Below are 14,369 nucleotides of genomic sequence, written 5' to 3'. Positions count from 1 at the left end.
AGTGCTTCAGTTAAGGGTGTTTTGGCCTGCTATATGATTGGACAGGGTAGATACAGGAAAAAATTTCCCGTTGTTGGGGGGAGTCCAGAACCAGGGATCACAGTTTAAGAATAAGGGGTAGGCCATTTAGGACTGAGATGAGGAAAAACTTTTTCAACCAGAGAGTTGTGAATCGGTGGAATTCTCTGCCACAGAAGGCAGTGGAGGCCAATTCACTGGATGTTTTCAAGAGAGAGTTAGATTTAGCTCTTAGAACTAATGGAATCAAGGGATGTGGGGGAAAAGCCAGAATGGGGTACTGATTTTAGATGATTAGCTATGATCATATTGAATGGCGATGCTGGCTTGAAGGGCCGAATGGCCTACTCCTGCACCTATTTTCTATGTTTATAGTCATTCTTGATCATCTTAAATTGGGATAGAAGAATCGGGCCAGTGATTTATCCAGCATCTCTGCTTAAAGCTGGGGAAGTTTACATTGTTATTGTTATTTGATCAGGCTTGGCAGGGATATACCACTGTCAAATCTTGCCGCTACTTGAATGTGAATAATAGTTACCATCTGCCGTAAGTGATAGTCAGTCAAAGAATTTATGTGTCGGGGAATTATCCAATGTGCAAAGGGGAGAGGACCTTATTTGCCAACGGGAAATGCTTGCAGTAAATCCACCATGAACTCTACATTCTTTTGCCTTCATAGGTGATATCATTGCCGTTGTTTTTGCCTGATCCTTTGAGTCAAGGCACAGGCAGAGAGTTGCAAAGGCTTTCATTCCTTGGAGCTTGCTTCAGCCTGTCTGTATTTGCAGAGGATGATGTAAGTACCGTAGAGCGTTCAATTATCAGTTTCGTCTTTAATTCAAAGGATCATTCTGATTGTAATGATGAAGGGGTGATCCGGTGGGGAATCCCTCGAGAGCAAAGGGGTGACCCGGCGGGGGGAGGGGAGGGTGGGGGGGAGGGCAAGGGGGGGGGGGGGGGGGAAGGAAGGGAAATGAAGGGGGGACCTGGTGGGGGGGTACCTGCTGCCATATGCGGCGAACAGACAGAAGATAGGACTGTTCGCTGAACCTTTGTAACTTTGTCGGCGCCAGGAACGTGGCGAGACATGTACAGCCTGGGTGAGGTCTGCTGTATGATTTTACTGGGTTGTAAGCAAAACAATGCATTTCACTGTCCCTGGGCACACGTGACAGTAAAGTATCACTGAATTGAACAGAGAACTGATTTTTAGAATTGCAGAATAGCTTTTAGTAACTGCATGAGAAACTATGCCGTGACACACTTTATCCAATTTAAGTTCGAGAAGGGATTTATACTCATTTACTCTTAGCATTTTTCGCCATTGAGGAATGGTTCAAAAGCTGCGAGTCGTTAAATAGGTGTACACATTTTAGACCAGACCACGCACCTAGTGGCATAACTACCTCAAATCAATTGAGACTTCGGGCAGAAAGGTTACACGTAGAGGTTGCATCATAGAAAGTTACAGCACAGGAAGAGGGCACATGATTAGTTTCCAAGTATTCTGTTATTTTGGGCAAGACCTTCACCTTGTGAATAACTTTTCTTCATCTGCTATCTAACCTTTCTCAAATTAAACCTGTGACCCCTGTGCTAATAGCTACAAAACAGCTCACCAAGTATGTATAATGAAATTAAAATGCTGCTGGCATTTTTCGACATGGTGACAGGTTGGCTGACCATATAAACTCGTTGTAATGCAATACAGAGAAAGTGGTGGGAAATTACTTTAGTGTGATCTGTGACTTAAAATTGAAACTAAAATGTCATAGTTTGAAATCTAAATAATTACTTAAAAATAAAGAAAATTATCTATTTTTAATTATCGTAGATCCCAGACTTACTACTTTCCCAAAATAAGCTTTATTTTTAGTTAGAATAATATAGTGAAATGATATAAATTAAGCCACTTTTATCCTACTTGAGACACTTCAAAATGACTCCTCCCCCATTGTTCGTGGTCTTTCAAAAGCAAGTGAATAATGAATGTAGAGATGAATATCTGGCCCTAATAATTAATTTGGGTTCTGCATGCTAGACCCAAGAAGCTACTAGTTCAACGTTATTTTTTTTTAATGGTCATTTTCGGTAATATAAGGTGTCAGGATTTTGACTTAATCTGTGTTTTGTATCAGACGAGAGTTGTGGAGAAATATTTCTCTGGACCTACACTTACACTTGAAAATACTCGCGTTGTCAGTCAGTCCTTGCAACACCATCTGGAATCGGCCAGGGTAAGTATTTCGAGCTGAATTTCCGATGTGTAAAGCATGCTTATTACAGGCTTTTCCTAAACAGTTTTTTGCAAATTGCTTTTTATCCTGGTAGCCACAAAACATCACTATCTTTAAAATGCAGCAGCAATAAATGTCTTGATCCCTTTTGTAGTAATTTTTTAAAAAGCACCTCACTGAGTTACCTGCTAGATCGTTCTACTTCAACTCCCCCTTCCACTTCCAGTCTGACCTTTCTGTCATTGGCCTCCAGTGCCATAGTGAGGCCCATCGGAAATTGGAGGAACAGCACCTCGTATTTCGCTTGGGCAGCTTGCAGCCCACAAGTATGATCATTGACTTCTCCAACTTTAGATAGTTTCTCTGTCCCTCTCTTCCCCCCCCCCCCCCCTTCTCAGTTCTCCCACTGTCTTCCTGTCTCCACCTATATCCTTTCTTTGTCCTGCCTCCCTGACATCAGTCTGAAGAAGGGTCTCGACCCGAAAAGTCACCCATTCCCTCTCTCCTAGATGCTGCCTGACCTGCTGACCTGACCAGCATTTTGTGATACCTTCGGTTTGTATTAGCCTAAATTCCACATAAACCTATTAATGGAGAAATCAATGCAGCGTTTGGAGATGTACATTCATTGATCAGCATCTCTAAAGAATACAACTCTTTATCACCCAAGCTCACTGCCCTAGTTTGTGATACAATTTCATCCATTTCAGACATCTATTTCTATTTATATGAAATATTGTTGCGATATTATAATTAATTGAATGCTAGTTAAAAGTGTACAGACAAATAACTTTTAGGCTAAAGCAGAAAAATTACAAATGCTGAAAACATAAAATAACACAGATGTTGGACGTTAACAAATGAGAAAGTTTCAGTTTGCATATCTTTCAGACTAGGCATTTCCTGAAACATCAGCTGTTTTATGTTTGTGTGTGTAGCCTGATCAAGTGTGTATTTGTAAATTTTATTCTATAGATTTGCCTTGTTCCCTTGAGAGGGAATGAGGTGCAGTTCCTTGGTTTGGGTTTTGCCGTACCTTATCATTATTTTTATCCAAATGTTTCTAATAGCTGAGACGAGAGAGTCCTAAACTGTGGTATCAAAAATCCTTGGTTAAACTGAAGTCAGTAAGAATTGAGTGCAAAATTCTTTGGTTGTAGTTGTATCTTGCTCATGAAGATGGTAGTGGCTGTTGAAGGTCAATTATCTCCGTTCCGAGATGTTGCTATAGGAGTTCCCTAAGGTCAAGTTCTAAGCACAATCATATTCAGCTGCTCCTTTAATGACTTTGTTTCCATGATGGTCAGAAATGAGGGTGCCTGGTGGTTGGGTGTTTGATTGCACAATGCTCCTTCTCATTGGCACTCCGCTCAACATGCCCATGTCTGTATGTGGGAAGGTTTGGATAATGTTCGAGCATGAGATGAGAAGTGGCAAGTGGCGTTCAGCCATGGTGTACACCATCTAAATAATCCCCATCTCCCCATAACATTTAGCTGTGTTACCACCCCATCAATCATACCATGGGGTTCATTATTGATTTTTAAAACTTAACTGGACTAGTTAAATCTTATGGCAGTAGAGCAGGTCAGAGGCTGGAAATGCCTTGGCTGAATGCTTCAGCTAATTTCCAAAGTGTGTCCGCCAACCTGGATTAGTGTAGCTTCATGCATGCTTGGATCAGTCCAGGGCAAAGCAACAGTACAAAATGGCGCTAGAAGCCTGGTGCCTCTTGAGTACTGTCTCAATGTAACCAACTATCTTACACTCTTGTACTTGTGTATGATTGTGCCTGATGTATAGAAAAATTGGCACTGAACTGCAAGAAAAATATTCACTCCTCTGCCAGCACCCCATCGCTGTGTTGTGTACCAACTATAAAATGCACTGTATGTTATTTTTACGATATTTTCTAAACTGCATCTACAATGATAAGAGCGCTACAAGTACAAATCTGAGGAAGGGTCTCGACCCCAAAACGTCACCCATTCCTTCTCTCCGGAGATGCTGCCTGTCCCGCTGAGTTACTCCAGCATTTTGTGTCTACCTTCGATTTAAACCAGCACCTGCAGTTCTTTCCGACACAAGTACATACTTACAGGTTTAGGTTGTGCGCCATCCTGACCTGGATGGCCGTTTTGTTGTCCCTGGGTTTAAAGGCCGGAACTCCCTATCCCGCATCATGTGGGAGGACTCTAAATCACAAGCACTGCAGCAGTCCAAAGGTAACCCACTTCACCCTCTCACAGGTAGTTAAGGTTGAAAAAAGTAAGAATTGGAACCATCTTAGCATTTGGAGTAACAAATATTGTATCCATAATCTGTAAGTTCAATCAAGGGTTTTCAATCTGAAACGTTAGCACTATTTCGCTTCCCACAAAGGTGTCTTAAGTGTTTACAGCACTTTCTGGTTTTATTGCAACTATTTGAAGTCTGCATCTTTTGGCGTGTAACATGTTGCTGTTATACAGTTGGAATGGAAGATCAGTCCCCTTGGTTGTCGCCTTAGTAAGGAATTACTGTAGTGACGTATGCAGATTAAAACCCATAATATCCTGCAGTATTTCCGAATTAGTAACAGCTGGGGCCTTTTGGAATTATTTCATGTTAGTGGTGGGTTCAATGGTCTTACGGCTTGTAATGTCTTGTTTTGCAGACTGATCTTTTCAAAATTTTGCACAACATCTTGCTTAATGGTGAGACCAGAGAGAGTGCTTTAAATTATATGGCAGCAGTGGTAAATCGCAACACGAAGAAAGCACAAATGCAAGTAAGTATAGGATGAATCTCAATGGCCGGTTATCTCATTGGTGCGACTTCGACATGAAGATGAAATGAAAACCTTTGGTGATGGATAAAGATATGAAACTTTTGATCTTTATTGGAATTGGTTTATTGATGGCACAATGCAGTGAAAAACTATGCTTTGTGTACTATCCAGGCAAATCATGCCACATAAGTCCATCAGGTGGTGCAAAAGGTAATAATTCTAATAGTTGTAGAATTTAGCAGAAATAAGTGTCCCCAGCAAAGAAAACTGAATTATATTCTGCACTTAGTATCTTCCCCTTTGCTCTCTATTGTGCCTGAGATTGAACTGATTGTTATGCATGCTATCCCAACCGATCAGATATACCATTTCTCTTTTCACTATACCTCACTCAGCACATGTGACAATAATAAGACTAAACCTATATAAATTTAATTTTTGTATAGAAAATTAAAAAATTTAGCTACCGTTTGTAGTTACAACAGAGAATTGAGTTGCATTGGAGAAAAATCTAAATAAAACAAATCCATTTCTCATAGACCGATGACCGGATGGTATCGACAGATGGATTCATGCTGAATTTTCTGTGGGTGCTTCAGCAACTGAGCACAAAGATCAAGTTAGAAACTGTAGATCCAATGTATATTTTCCACCCAAAATGTCGTATCAACATTCTCGGAGATGAGACTCGTGTGAAAGCCTCTATGGAAGAAATTAAAAGTTGGCTTGCAGAGCTCAGTGAGTAAATGTGAAATGTTACATAAAAATGTAACAACAATAACACTGCTCAAAAATTTTGTATTTACTGAATTATCTTTAGAATTATTTTCCTGTTTAGAATGTCAATTATTGAGCTAAAGATGTATGTCTGGGTGCCCAGATGTTAATTATACATAGAATAAAAGTAAATTCTGTATAGAAAATAGAAAATGAGGCTTGAAGCAGAAACTACAGCAACCTCTCAATAAAAACAGGGTAATGTTATTAGAAAATGGCAGAAACTGGTGGCTGGTTTAAATTGTGTTTAAAATGTCACTGGAGGTACCAGTAGAGTCACTAGGCTTGATTTATATTCTAAATATTCTGAGAATAACATTGTGACTTTGTGCAATCTCCTTTTTTTAATATTAACCATTAGATGATCAGTCAATGTTTGCTGAGCCAAAGTTCCCAACAGAATGCTTTTTCCTGACGCTACATGCCCATCACCTTGCTATCTTGCCAAGTTGCCGACGTTACATACGAAGACTACGAGCTATTCGAGATCTCAACAGGTAGGAAGAAACTTAAAAAATAGAGATGTGATTTTCTGTTTAGATGGTGCTTTTCACTTTGATGTACTGAAGGAAAGTCTATCAACTGATTCCTACGTAAACAGCGATCGATAATGGCCAGGTATTCCTTTTATGTTGATTACAGAATAAATATTCACAGAGACAATGAGCCCCGGTCCATAATTAAGCCAGGGAGTGTTTTACACGGCAAAGAATGGTGGAGTCAGCCCAGTCCATCATAAGCACAGCCCTCCCATTGAAAGCATCTGCTTGGGGCCCTGTCTCAAGAAGGTGGCATGTATCAACAAGGATCCCCACCATTCAGGCCATGCCCTCTTTGCACTCCTACCATTGGGCAGGAAATGCAGAAGCCGGGAGTGTCACACCACCAGGTTCAGGAACAGCTACTTTCCTACCAGTCGGGTTCTTAACCAACCCCCATAACCCTACCAAAACTAGAGCAGTCCTGAACTACTATCCACCTCATCGGGGACCCTCGGACTATCTTTGATCGGACTTTACTTGCTTTACCTTGCACTCAGCTTTATTCCTTTCTGTATCTGTAAACTGTGAATGCCTCGATTGTAATCACGTATTGCCTTTCCGCTGGCTGGTTAGCATGCAACAGAGGCTTTTCACTACACGAGACATTAAACAAACTACCTTGACCAACATTCTGGCAGGCAGGTTTGCTAGTGCTACAAGCATGGCTTTAAACTAAGTAGTGGGGGGGGAGGGGTTGACAAATTGGGAATATGGAGATGGAGTTAAAGGGGAAGCGAATACAGGAGAAACTGTAAAGGACTCTCGTATGAATGGGAAGGGATATGAGAGTAAGGTCAGGGCCAATTGTGACCGGTGTGAGAGGGGAGGTAAATACCGAAGTTAAAGTGTTGTATTTAAATGCGCGAAGTATAAGAAATAAAGTGGATGAGCTTGAGGCTCAGTTAGACATTGGCAAGTATGATGTTGTGGGAATCACTGAGACATGGCTACAAGAAGACCAGGGCTGGGAGCTGAATATTCAGGGGTACACAACGTACAGAAAAAACAGGCAGGTGGGGAGAGGGGGCGGGGTAGCTCTGTTGGTAAGGAATGATATTCACTCCCTTGCAAGGAGTGACATAGAATCAGGAGATGTAGAATCAGTATGGATAGAGATGAGGAATTGTAAGGGTAAAAAGACCCTAATGGGAGTCATCTACAGGCCCCCAAACAGTAGCCTTGACATAGGGTGCAAGTTGAATCAGGAGCTAAAATTGGCATGTCACAAATGTAATGCTACGGTGGTCATGGGAGATTTCAATATGCAGGTAGACTGGGAAAATCAGGTTGGTAATGGACCCCAGGAAAGAGAGTTTGTGGAGTGCCTCCGAGATGGATTCTTAGAACAGCTTTTACTGGAGCCTACCAGGGAGAAGGCAATTCTGGATTTAGTGTTATGTAATGAACCTGACCTGATAAGGGGACTCGAGGTAAATGAGCCATTAGGAGGCAGTGACCACAATATGATAAGTTTTACTCTACAAATGGAGAGGGAGAAGGGAAAATCGGAGGTGTCAGTATTACAGTATAGCAAAGGGGATTACAGAGGCATGAGGCAGGAGTTGGCCAAAATTGACTGGAAGGAGGCCCTAGCAGGGAAGACTGTGGAACAGCAATGGCAGGTATTCCTGGGAATAATGCAGAAGTTGCAGGATCAATTTATCCCAAAGAGGAGGAAAGATTCTAAGGGGAGTAAGAGGCACCCGTGGCTGACAAGGGAAGTCAAGGACAACATAAAAATAAAAGGGAAGAAGTATAACATAGCAAAGAAGAGTGGGAAGCCAGAGGATTGGGACTCTTTTAAAGAGCAACAGAAGATAACTAAAAAGGCAATACGGGGAGAAAAGATGAGGTACGAGGGTAAACTAGCCAATAATATAAAGGAGGATAGTAAAAGCTTTTTTAGGTATGTGAAGAGGAAAAAAATAGTCAAGGCAAATGTGGGTCCCTTGAAGACAGAAGCAGGGGAATTTATTATGGGGAACAAGGAAATGGCAGACGAGGTGAACCGGTACTTTGGATCTGTCTTCACTGAGGAGGATGCAAACAATCTCCCAGATGTTCGAGTGGCCAGAGATCCTAGGGTGACAGAGGAACTGGAAGAAATCCACATTAGGCAGGAAAAAGTTTTGGGTAGACTAATGGGACTCAAGGCTGATAAATCCCCAGGGCCTGATGGTCTGCATCCCAGGGTGCTTGAGGAGGTGGCTCTAGAAATTGTGGACGCATTAGTAATTATTTTCCAATGTTCTATAGATTCCGGGTCAGTTCCTGTGGATTGGAGGGTAGCTAATGTTATCCCACTTTTCAAGAAAGGAGGGAGAGAGAAAACGGGAAATTATAGACCAGTTAGTCTGACATCAGTGGTGGGGAAGATGCTGGAGTCAATTATAAAAGACGAAATTGCGGAACATTTGGATCGCTGTAACAGGATCGTTCCGAGTCAGCATGGATTTACGAAGGGGAAATCGTGCTTGACTAATCTACTGGAATTTTTTGAGGATGTAACTAGGAAAATTGACAGGGGAGAGCCGGTGGATGTGGTGTACCTTGACTTTCAGAAAGTCTTCGACAAGGTCCCACATAGGAGATTGGTGGGCAAAATTAGAGCACATGGTATTGGAGATAGGGTACTGACATGGATAGAAAGTTGGTTGACAGACAGAAAGCAAAGAGTGGGGTCCCTTTCAGAATGGGTCCCTTTCAGAATGGCAGGCAGTGACTAGTGGGGTACCGCAAGGCTCGGTGTTGGGACCGCAGCTATTTACAATATACATCAATGACTTGGATGAAGGGATTAAAAGTACCATTAGCAAATTTGCCGATGATACAAAGCTAGGTGGCAGTGTGAACTGTGAGGAAGATGTTATGAGGTTGCAGGGTGACTTGGACAGGTTGTGTGAGTGGGCGGATGCATGGCAGATGCAGTTTAATGTGGATAAGTGTGAGGTTATCCACTTTGGTGGTAAGAATAGGAAGGCAGATTATTATTTGAATGGTGTCAAGTTAGGAAAAGGGGACGTACAACGTGATCTGGGTGTCTTAGTGCATCAGTCACTGAAAGGAAGCATGCAGGTACAGCAGGCAGTGAAGAAAGCCAATGGAATGTTGCCATTCATAACAAGAGGAGTTGAGTATAGGAGCAAAGAGGTCCTTCTGCAGTTGTACAGGGCCCTAGTGAGACCGCACCTGGAGTACTGTGTGCAGTTTTGGTCTCCAAATTTGAGGAAGGATATTCTTGCTATTGAGGGCGTGCAGCGTAGGTTTACTAGGTTAATTCCCGGAATGGCGGGACTGTCATATGTTGAAAGACTAGAGCGAGTAGGTTTGTATATACTGGAATTTAGAAGGATGAGAGGGGATCTTATCGAAACATATAAGATTATTAAGGGGTTGGACATGTTAGAGGCAGGAAACATGTTCCCAATGTTGGGGGAGTCCAGAACCAGGGGCCACAGTTTAAGAATAAGGAGTAGGCCATTTAGAACAGAGATGAGGAAAAACTTTTTTAGTCAAGAGAGTTGTGAATCTGTGAAATTCTCTGCCTCAGAGGGCAGTGGAGGCCAATTCTCTGAATACATTCAAGAGAGAGCTAGATAGAGCTCTTAAGGATAGCAGAGTCAGGGGGTATGGGGAGAAAGCAGGAACGGGGTACTGATTGAGAATGATCAGCCATGATCACATTGAATGGCGGTACTGGCTCGAAGGGCCGAATGGCCTACTCCTGCACCTATTGTCTATTGTCTATTGTCTAATACTTCGGGCCACTTCTTGCACTACAGTTGGCCTGTTTTTGCTAATCGTTTTTTGTGCTAATGTCTTGTTTATTGCATGGTCATTTTTCTTTCAAAAAAATTTGTGTGATTTATGTATAATTTGATTTGTGCGTTGTGTGAGTCTGTGCCTCTGCCACTGCAGGCAAGATTGTATTGAACCTGTACTTGTGCAAATGATAAGTTCGATTTGAGTTGATGGACCTTTGTGTAGCAGCTTGTTTGCAAGATGTCATCTCCAATAATGCAGCACTCCTCCATAGTAGAGTTGTCTGAAGCTCTTGAAGCTGCTTGCACCTCTGGAATACCATTATTTTGTTCCTGAGACAAGATTGCTATTGACTGAGCCATTCCTTCTGGTTTTCTAGACGCATATTGAAATAAATAGTACAGCTTCTTATGTTTGCAAATTTGCTCCCTCCAATATTCAACACGTATAATCATGTGGTTTATCTGAATGCTTATTTATTTTGCATAGAATATAGAACAGTAAACCGAGGAATGGGCCCTTAGGCCCACAATGTTTACGCCAAATATGTTGCCAAATTAAACTGCTCTTGTCTGCCTGTGCATGATCCATATCTCTATTCCCTGCACTTCCATGTGCCTATCTAAAAGCCTCTTAAATGCCACTATAGTTTCTGCCTCCACCACCACTCCCTGGCAATGCGTTCCAGACCCCACCACTCTGTGTGTGGGGGGAAAAAAACTTGCCCCACACACTAAAAATTTCCCCCTCTCGCCTTATCGCAATGCCCTCTATTGGGCATTTCCAACTCTGGGGGGAAAAGTTCTGACTGTTTACTTTAACTATGCCTCAAATTTTTATATTCTTGTATCTAGTCTGGCCTACTCCTGCACCTATTGTCTATTGTCTAAACCTCTCGCTGTAGGTGAAACCCTCTAATGCGGGCAACATTCTGGTAAACCACCTCTGCATCCTCTCCAAAGCCTCCACATCCTTCCTGTAATGGGGTGACCAGAACTGTACGGAATACTCTAAATGTGGCCTGACCAAAGTCCTAGAGAGTTTTCCTATTTTCTTGCCCATTTGTTGATGTTTTATGTTGTGCATAAATTTGTAACCAATAACAGTACAGAAATCTTTTGTGGAAAAATTGGTAAAGTTGCACATCTTCAAGCTAGAGATTGAGGAGGAATGGTTCTGCCTCAAAATTGAAAGATTTTGCTTTACTTCACATCTCTCATGTCAACCGTCTTTTGACAGGGGGCATAATCGGCACCAAACGTGTTTCAATTACCAGATTTTACTGGTTCACTTTCCATACTATGTCTCATCTCCAATCTTGCGTCCAATGTTGAATCTCAGAATTACAGCAGTGAATTAACTCCCCTTTGGCCTTGATTGTTGGGTCAGAGTTCCTCAATGTGACTGCTACACCCGTGATACGATAGTATAGAATTTTCCTTGACTATCTTTCATGTTGAATAACATGCTGTCACATGAGAGGAGTTTTCAAAGGCTGCTCCCTGGTACTCAAAATATACTCTAGAGATTTATTTTAGATATACAGCATGGAAACTGGCCCTTTGACCCACCGGGCACATGTCAACCATAGACCACCTGTTCACATTAGTTCACCTGTTCCCTACAAACCAGGGGGCAATTTATAGAGGCCAATTAACCTGCAAACCTGCAAAACTTTGGGATGTGGGAGGAAACCAGTACATCCGCAGTCACAGAGAACGTGCAAACTCCACACGGATGGCACCCGAAGTCAGAATTGAACTCTAGTCTCTGGCTTTATGAAGCAGTAGTGAGATCATAGTTTAGGCTGACACCCTGTGCCTCATTGAGGAAGTGCTGCCCTTCAGTGATGTGATATTTTAATGAGAAGTGAGAGCTATGTCTGCTCTCATGAAAGTCTTTAAATTCCCACGGCACAGCAAGTATCAGTATCCTTGTCAGTATTTATCTTTCAGTTGACATCACTAATTCGCACGTGGTCATTATCACATTGCTGTCTGTGGGAGATTGCTGTGTGCAAATTAGCTACTAATTTGCTAAACTTGAGGTATTGAATTGGCTGTAATGTGTTTTTGGGTCTCCAAAGATAATGAAAGACACTGAGTACAAATGTTTCATTTACAGTGGAAACACTGATATTGGTACAGTGATGGATGAAGGAGGCACAATTATCCTCTATGTTAAAAAGATTTATTTGCACTTGTACTCATTGTTTCACTACATCATTGAATTAATCCGCTGACCTTGTCCAGCTTGGAAGAATAGAATAGGTGAAATAATTGTCTGCACTTGGAAAATGAAATCGTGTGTGGAATGGTAATACTTATCGAAAGAAGTTCGTAACAATTAAAGACATAAAGTGCAGGACTAACTCGATTGTTCTGGCAGCATCTCTGGATCGATGACCTTTCTGTTCAGGATCCTCCTTCAGGAGTATCTCGACCTGAAAGGTCACTTATCCATGTTCTCCAGAGATGCTGCCTGACCCACACAGTTATTCCAGCACTTTTTTTTGTAAACCAGCAACTGTAGTTCGTTGTCATCATAACAATTACACCACCCTCATGCAAGCATCCTTCAACTGTATATGTACCAACGCCAACTTTTATAGGATCTATCTTCAAACTATATTCTGATGCACGTTTTTTTTAATATACTTGTCACAAGGAATTGCAGATGTTGGTTTACAAAGACTGCTGGAGTAACTCAGCGGGTTGGGCAGCATCTCTGGAGAACGTAGATAGGTGGTGTTTCAGGTCTGGACCCTTCAGATTGATGCTTTCTTTCTCTTTGTGTAAAATGTATCTTAATTTTTCTCATAGGACCGTTGAGGAACTGAAAAATAGTGAAAACCAGTGGAAAGATTCTCCATTGGCAAACAGACATAGAGAGATGCTGAAACGATGTAAAACTCAATTGAAGGTATGTAAGCCTCGGATAACTGCAAATTTACCACCAGAGCTGCTCCTTGATTGCAGCTGTTTTAGATTCTTACAAAGAAGACTCGTGTGAATTTGAATCTGTACGCGGCTATGTCCAAGTTACTTAGGACCTCGTATGATCCATAGTACTTCAAATCCAATGAAGCACCTTGGAAACACAAGCCCTGTTGTCAAGTCTGGGAGATGGAGCAACTAATATGTGCACAGCAAGATCCTGTAAACAATTTAATATAATATCAAATTATCTTGTTACTTTAAATCTGATAATTGAGACACAACTTTGTCAACACAAGGAGAGCTTCCTTGTTCTATTTTGAGCTAGTGCCCTACTTTCTGTATATGTGGAGGAAGTTAGAATCTGAATCTTTTGGATGTAGTCTTGAAGAATAATGTCCAATTGTTTTGCACTGCCTTTGTACTTTGAGATATCGGCCTGGATTATCCACTTGAACGCTAAGTGCATTCAGTGGGATTGTTAGTTTAAAATATATAGATTGGTTATTGTATGCAAGCTCTAAGTTTAGGTTTGTTTTTTACTATTGGTTTATCAGGTTTGTTTGACTCAACTTCGAATATTTTAAATAGCATTTTTATTACTTGTAAATCTGATATAACAATTTGTCATTGGATTAACTCCTTCAATTCTGTGAATAAAAACACAACTAATCTAGTAAGGTTTGGATGAGAATTAATTTTCTATTTACGAAGACATTTCATCTTTGTATTCTGCCTATAGAAATTGGTACGGAGTAAGGCTTGTGCTGATGCAGGTTTGTTGGATGAAAATCTGTTGAGGAGATGCCTCCAGTTCTATGGCATGTTAATTCAACTGATCTTTCGCCTGATTGATTCGCGCTACCCAGAGTAAGTATTCCATAGCAGAGCTGAACAAATTTACCCAGCATAGTGGCATTTTGTGCTTTATGAAGTTGGAATGCAAAATGTTTGTTCTTCCTTCCTTACAGCATAACACTGCCCCTTAATCCAGATATCCCCAAGGTATTTGCGGCATTGCCTGAATTCTACTTGGAAGATATTGCTGAATTTTTGCTGTTTGTTGTACAGTAAGTAGTTGTAATTTCAATGGGATTAAAATCATGGGGGTAATTCTAACTTTGTCGGCACCTAAACTTGGTGACACTTGTGTTCTGCCTAGGTGAGGTTGGATATGATTTCACTAGGTACATATGACAAAATATCATTGAATCTTAGGATGCTTGATCTGTCCAAAACAGACTCCCTGGAATAAATCTAAAAGCAAAAGACTGCAGAATGCTGGAAAAGTGAAATGAAAACTAATTCTGAAAATAATCAGCAG

At 41.4% G+C, this 14,369-nt stretch overlaps 1 protein-coding gene across 3 annotated transcripts in view; it reads left to right on the top strand.

Annotated features, from left to right (window-relative positions):
• ube4b (ubiquitination factor E4B, UFD2 homolog (S. cerevisiae)) overlaps positions 1 to 14,369 on the top strand; it is a 93,488-nt gene that overhangs the window by 59,203 nt on the left and 19,916 nt on the right. For all 3 annotated transcript variants that reach the window (XM_078425009.1, XM_078425008.1, XM_078425006.1), the window contains exons 12-19: positions 701 to 817; positions 2,160 to 2,258; positions 4,915 to 5,028; positions 5,568 to 5,766; positions 6,167 to 6,302; positions 12,932 to 13,031; positions 13,788 to 13,915; positions 14,017 to 14,115. In XM_078425009.1, the coding sequence (XP_078281135.1) occupies positions 701 to 817; positions 2,160 to 2,258; positions 4,915 to 5,028; positions 5,568 to 5,766; positions 6,167 to 6,302; positions 12,932 to 13,031; positions 13,788 to 13,915; positions 14,017 to 14,115 (992 nt within the window). The remainder of the gene's footprint in view (positions 1 to 700; positions 818 to 2,159; positions 2,259 to 4,914; positions 5,029 to 5,567; positions 5,767 to 6,166; positions 6,303 to 12,931; positions 13,032 to 13,787; positions 13,916 to 14,016; positions 14,116 to 14,369) is intronic.

This window comes from Rhinoraja longicauda, chromosome 30, assembly GCF_053455715.1.
Source record: "Rhinoraja longicauda isolate Sanriku21f chromosome 30, sRhiLon1.1, whole genome shotgun sequence".
Lineage (NCBI taxonomy): Eukaryota > Metazoa > Chordata > Chondrichthyes > Rajiformes > Arhynchobatidae > Rhinoraja > Rhinoraja longicauda.
This window is presented reverse-complemented; position numbering and strand designations above follow the sequence as displayed.